The sequence below is a fragment of the Rhipicephalus microplus genome, chromosome 7 (assembly GCF_043290135.1).
Source record: "Rhipicephalus microplus isolate Deutch F79 chromosome 7, USDA_Rmic, whole genome shotgun sequence".
Lineage (NCBI taxonomy): Eukaryota > Metazoa > Arthropoda > Arachnida > Ixodida > Ixodidae > Rhipicephalus > Rhipicephalus microplus.
Genome location: NC_134706.1, coordinates 143,475,826 through 143,482,605, shown reverse-complemented (window position 1 = coordinate 143,482,605; position 6,780 = coordinate 143,475,826). Strand labels below are relative to the sequence as shown.

At 40.4% G+C, this 6,780-nt stretch overlaps 1 protein-coding gene across 1 annotated transcript; it reads left to right on the top strand.

Annotated features, from left to right (window-relative positions):
• Nucleotides 1–1,639: 1,639 nt before the first annotated feature.
• On the top strand, nt 1,640–5,415 carry LOC142767093 (uncharacterized). The gene is made up of 3 exons (XM_075868318.1): nt 1,640–1,821; nt 2,415–2,537; nt 3,097–5,415. The coding sequence occupies exons 1-3, from the start codon at nt 1,725–1,727 to the stop codon at nt 3,261–3,263; spliced, it is 387 nt and encodes a 128-aa protein (XP_075724433.1). The 5' UTR covers nt 1,640–1,724; the 3' UTR covers nt 3,264–5,415.
• The last annotated feature ends 1,365 nt before the right edge of the window (nt 5,416–6,780 follow it).

Genomic DNA, 6,780 nt, shown 5'->3' with positions numbered 1-6,780 from the left:
CGGCGTCGATGTATCGACGGCAACTAGCACTCGAGAAGCCTGCAATGTGTGTTTGTGTGCCGGTAACAGTTCGTTCGCTTGACTTTCCAGTCTCTCAGTTGGGTGCTGTGCAACATTTCGGATTGACAGTGTTTTGACACGTTACTTGAGTGACCCCAAGTACGTACGGAAACGTATGAACTACGCGCTCAGTTCTTGCTTCGCCACTAGTTAGCCCGTACGCTTCTATTTACTTGAGAGCAATGTACTGTTCGGGAGTGAAACGATGTTCGTTGTGAACAGTGGTGCTGTGTTGACGTTCCAAGACTTGTGAACAAGCTGTGCTCGTGTGACCGAAAATTGAAAGACAGCGTTGATAACTGTTTTGCCCTGCGAAGTTGTGTGCAGCTTGGCGCTTTTGTTTGTTAAGTCGTCACTTCTCCTTTTTGTGATAACCATAGTCCTAGTGCTGTGATGTGATCAACCAAAACTGCGAGATGCTACGTTCTGTTGTGGATCGTGTTATTTTGGAAGCGCGCCTAGACGGTTCTTCGGTAACAACTTGAGAGTTCTATGGGGCAGCGAGAGCTCGTGAACGTCAAGCTTCTCTCCGGCCCCCAGACCGAGCGCTGTGATGTGATCAACAAAAGCTGCGAGATGCTACATTCTGTTGTGGATCGTGTTACTTTGGAAGCGCGCCTAGACTGTTCTTCGGTAACAACTTGAGAGTTCTATGGGGCAGCGAGAGCCCGTGAAGGTCAAGCTTCTCTCCGGCCCCCAGAAAGATTTCACCGGTGCCTTGCTTTGGATGAAGTTGTAGGCCAATGTCGCCTAACTACAGGTTTCCGAGTTCGTCTGGCCATCGTTTTGCACGGCACTAGAGCCTTGACAACAGCCGGTCATGGCCAGTTCTTACACTTTATTAATGGACGTGCACGCCTGGCCAGCTCTTCATTGCTGTCATTGGCAGCTTCTAGTCTGCAGATGCCCTTTGCCTGTTGGCCGTACTTGGTTCCTCATGACACCGACGGCTACTAAATGCTGCCATCGGTGAGTTCACCTTGCAGAACTAAATTTCACCGGTACAATAATTCACGCAGTTCTATAACGTGTGCAAGTTTTTAAGCCCACCAGATATAATGTTTCTCTATGGTAAGTTGAAGCATGAAAAATTTACCACTACTGTTATATACATAAATATATTATGGAGCGAATACATAAAAAGTTTTTCTGTGATTTGTTACAAGTGAGTTCTAGTTTGATTATGAGGTTGGGCCTGTCGATTGACCACGTTTGATAGTTGGAAAGTTAATTTGAATTTATTTTTCAGGAGCCAGGTTGCCCTTAAAAAATTTATGTTATTTTGGAAAATTAGTTCTATAGACGATTACCACTGTGGTAGTAATATACTTCAGTAGGACATATATATTGCGGTACGTAAATTTTACATGAGGCTTCAGTTTATTTCAAAGTGATTATAGCAGATTTTGGTCACGTTAACGAAGTGATAGCTTCCTCAAATAAGTATCAGAAGTGAGTGCTTTTAATGATTGTTTTTATAAATCTCGTTTTTGGCTCTTCACAGATCGCAGAGATTGATTTGTTAAGGTCCTGTGATGCATCGGTTGCACATTCTGGCACATCAATCCTCATCATTACTTGAAGCACCTGTACAAAATAGGAAGGACACGTTCTCCCTAACTGTGCAAGCCTATATCACTGCTGGGACTGTTATCATTCAGCGGATGTGGAGTGGAAGCATGCATGGCAGCCTCATCTGGAAGGACTGCGATCTGCTTGGGAGCTTCGATGGCACAAAACTGCCTAACGGCTGGCTGCAAGGTTAGTTTTTCTTTAATACATACAATTACGTGAACACCACTTACTGTGCACAAATTGAAAACCCAAGCATGGTTGCTTTCAGTGGATACCTGTAATATTCTTAGACATAATTCCTATTCAACATTTATAGTACTAACTTGCAAGGTAATTGAGAATGTTGAAAGCCTAAAGACTGCAGCTTATGAATGAAACTCTAATAACCTGAGACTCAAAAGCTTGTGCTTTGAAACGAGCACAAATACTTGGATTCCTTATTGAGCTCTCGAGCTTGTGACTCCCTCTGTGGATCAAGTGCTCTGGAAGGAAATAGCAAGTGGGTGAAAATCGCCTGGCTGTTCACAACTTGCAAGCAGAAAGACCCATTGAAGAAGCCTCAGATGACATAGGGCCAGTAACTGCATCTTTTACCTAATGTAGCTTTTTCTCTCTCAGTGCTGTTGCTTGAGTTTCAGCCGAACTCGTTCACCACGATTGCATAGTGATATATATTTTTCTACAAATTGTACCTAACCTAAGTATGCATTGTTGATCTCTAAAGGGGACGTTCAGTGTGTTTCAAAGCCATGGCTTCTCATTTCTCTGTCTGTGGCTAGCCTATTTCAGCAGCAGAGCGATGCAGCTAGCACACATGCAATCCAAGTCATTGAGCGCTCCTTTGGTGTTCTGTGCACGACGCAGCATATCCATCCGGCAAGACACTGGTATCAACAATGATGGTGAGTGTTGGTGGCACCAGTAGGAGCCCGCTGTGTTTGTTGCGTATGATTATTTCCTTTGATGAAGTGCATTTTGAAAGGTTTTCTTCATTTAGAATAATAGATGTCAGCAACAAGCACACTCATAATCCACAAGTTCTTTGTGTCTTCTAGACTGCCCATTTGCTCCTATATGCGGTATGGTGAGCTGGCTATGTTAGACAGCCTTAAAGTTATGAACATTGAATGTTGTGTTGTAATGCAGTCTAACTTGTGTTTCTTAGTGAACTTATTCGTAGTCTACTTCTCGCACCTAGTGTAAAGTCGAAATAGAAAAAACTCTATTGGCTTTTTATGCCTGTCAGAAGTTTCATGCCTTCATCTATAACATTGTAGTTTTGCTCTTGTATCATAATAAATATATTTTCAGTCTTCACTTTGTGTGTGTGTGTGTGTGTGTGTGTGTTGAGGCTTGTCATTGGCTTCTGAAAATACAATATCTGTAAATATGAGCACATAATTGACAACTATACACTCTTGCATGTAGCATGGTTGTAACAATGATCTGTATTTTTCTAAGTTCCAGCAGTAACGAGGGGTTCGTTGCTCCACGGTCATGTAAAGTGTATCAAGAACAGAGCACAGAAGACCAACAAGTATGAAGGGACTGCCAGTGATTGTTCTCCTGCTCAAAGTTTACAACAGCTGAAAGAGCACATTGTGATGTCAGGAGCAGCTGCTGCTTAACTTCTTAGCAGTGCATTATTCAGCAGTTCATTTGCTTGCATTCGAAATTATTTAAATTTTGCATGGAAGATACGAAACTATGACACTAATTTAAAGGCTGCAGTAGTGTTAGTCGGCAAATATTTTTGAGCTGCAGTTTTTAACATGTGTGTTAAGTGCCTGCGTGCCTCTACATTTACATGCCAGAAATCACAGCGTCCATGGTCGCCAATGGTAACTGTGTTTGCATTCTTTGTAGTACAAGAAGTAAAGCCATGGATGCAGTAATCATGTACTTAGTCAATGTATTCCTTCAGTGTACACTCATTTGTATAGCACCAATGATGCCATGAGCGAATAAGCTCTAGGAAGTGAATCTATGTGGATTATTTTATTTGGAAGGAAGAGGATCATCACTACTCCTAGTATATCTTAACAGTAGATTTTAGTGCTTGGGTATTATCCCACTGCCTGTCCGTCCTTCAACAGTCTACTTATATACTGTGCAAGAGTAAATTTTAAATGTATACTTTGCTCGGATAGGTTTGTTCATAATGTAATGCAAGTGACTTATCATCCATGCAGCTCTACTGAGACTAGAATTAAAAGTATTTATTTTTATATGTAGCTATAGCATGCATTCACTTGTGTTTTTCTAGGTGTCTGTGCAATTGTTTAGCCCTACAAAAGTGCTGGTATACTCTAATATTGAATCTGGCATCTTAAAATAGTTTGTCAGTGGAAGTAAGAATGTGTTTACAACCAATATTACTATCCTCAGATGAACTATGAAAACTTTGTGAATATTTATTTATATTTTTTTAACTTTGTGAAGGCAAATGTTGTTATGTTCTTTTATTGTGGTCCCTGTTTCATGCAAATGACACATGATTACTTTGCAGTGGCATAGTATTAGTTGTTATTTTACACATATGTCCTGAGCAACATCGCAGTTGAGGCCAGCCGCAAGACATACATGCAGTGCACTGGAGCATCACTTCACATAGTGTACAGTCTTTGCCCACCAGTAAACTCAATATTTTTCAAGCAGACTAATAGACAGCTGTATGGGAACTGTGTTGATGTGCAAACTTTGAAGACTTCTTGAGGAGTGTTTTTCATCATTTTTGTCCAAGTGAAGTAGCTACCCAAGGCCACAACTGGTGGGAATGTGGTGGTTTCCTCTCTCCAAAAGCACGTCTACCAGCTGCCTCAATGTTAGCATGGGGTGAATTCACGAATTGGAAAATTAATTGGTTTGTTTTTTGGCCGAAAGAGTCACTTCCCCTGTTGAGCTACCACGACGTGCCAGAATAGAAACCTTTAGCTAAATAAAGTTGATTCTATTTTTGAGAAGTGGTTTTGGGAAACGAAATGGCGCCTATAACTGTCAATATCAACACTGTTTGCACCAAGGAGCTTAGTAGCTTATAATTGTATTTATCATGTTCTGTCTAGAATTTATTTGCGCTGTGCCAGCTTTCAGGCCAAGTGTCCTAACATGCTTTGTTAGTGGGTTGTGAATGAGCCAAGCTATGTAAATAGACAGAGTGATATTGCAGACATGTACAAAATATTGATGCACAGCCCTTTTCTTTAGCATGACATTGTCAAAGGCTTTATTCTTGTGTTTTTTTTTATAAAAACTGCTGGTCACTGGGCAGCAGCGGAAAACTATGCATCAAGCTTTTGCGAGATGGTTCGAAAAACACCACGTTTAGACATAGCAGTGCCGGTGGATTTCTCTCGTAAGTTACTTTCTGTAGTATATTCAAAATGAGTGTATTAGAATTATTTTATAGCCATATTCATTTTAATATTTACACCAGAGTGTATGTATGTATGTATGGGTGTAGATATGTATATGTGTGTGTGCGTATATGTATGTATGTATGTATGTATGTATGTATGTATGTATGTATGTATGTATCTTTTGAATGAGAATCCGTTTATCATTGGTGAGTAAGTTTGGTAGTGATTTGGCTGAATTTTTTTCTAGTTATTTCTCTTTTGAGCCATTATTATATATTTATTTATTTATTTACAATACTGCCAGTCTCTTACGAGACCAAAGCAGGAGGGCATGAGTTACAGAATACAATGAATGCTAGGTACTTTCATTCATTTCAATTTGTTTTGTACTGCATAAAAATTGATGTAACCTTACACAAAATATGTGTGTTCGAAGAAGTTGTTTCATTTACCAACCTACAGTCATGGGCGAGAAATTGGGTAAAGTGGAACGAACCTGCGAAGATTAGTTTAGAGCATAGCTACTCTACATGGCATATCTCGTACACAGTTCGTTGGTTGAATATGTCAATTTCAACCTTACAATTTTAATCAGAATAAGCAAGCTATCACCCGTGGTTGTATATGTGTGTGATATTGATGCATACTGTGATACCGGTTCGCAATTACAATTAAGGTCACGAACGTAGTCAAGCTGAATACACGGATTTCGTCCATGCACCTTTCATCTGCACTGGAACTGTTGTTATTAAAAAATAAACTTCGGTTTAGAAATTTTTTCTGGTAACCAAAAGCAGAGTATCTCTTTATCACACAAATCAAATTGACATTGTTCTGTTCTATTCCGGACAATAGGGGACCCTCTCAGCAGAACTCAATTAACTGCTGTAGTTCATTTTAACCATTGACAGCGACATTACACTGAAGCGTGCAGCATGACTAATAGCGGGAGAGAAAACACAAACTAATCACTCTGTTTGCGTCAGCTCAGACTGTCCGTGCTCTTTGGTCTGCTGCATGTGATGATGCCCACCGAATTAGCACAAAAGCGTGTCCCTACAAAGGCAGTCAACTTGGCTGAAAACAGTTAGCTCACTGCATGTTTGGATTTTCTTCATAACACCGTGAAGACTGATTGCTGGTCGAATATCCAAACACGTGAAAAGTAATATACCAGGTATGATATTGGTATTTCAGCACTGGACACTTTTGCGATAAGAGAGGATGGAGGAGAAAATTATGAACCCTGAATTGTTTAATTTTTGAAGGAGCACAGTACAACGCTTTTGGGTCAAAAGGGGAGTGAAAGAAGCAAGTGCGAAAGCCTACTTCTCAAAAAATTAGTACCCGCCACCACGCATAATGTCAGGCCGGGCAACCTCTTGAAAAAAAAAAGTGCTCAGTGATTCTGCGAATCGAACCAAGTACCTCCTAGATTGTAGTTAAGCGCTGTAACCGCTCGTCAACTGCAGCAGTGCTTGCATTTGCCCTATTGCTTATATATCGTCATTCCTTCGAATGAAGCCAAATGCAAAAACGTTCGGTGAAACTTTGTCAAAAATAGAAAAAATAGTTAGAATGCGTTCGCCCAAGGTTACTAGAAGATAGAAACCGCCACGTGTGACTGTATAACCGTGTGCTATTTATTCTTGTACATTACTGTCATGACGTTCGGATATCCGACTCTAACGTAGGCTACCTTCTCATACTTTGCCAAATATAAATAAGAAAATAAAAATATATAACGGCCTGTGACAACGCTAATCAACTCTTATGAGTTCACTGT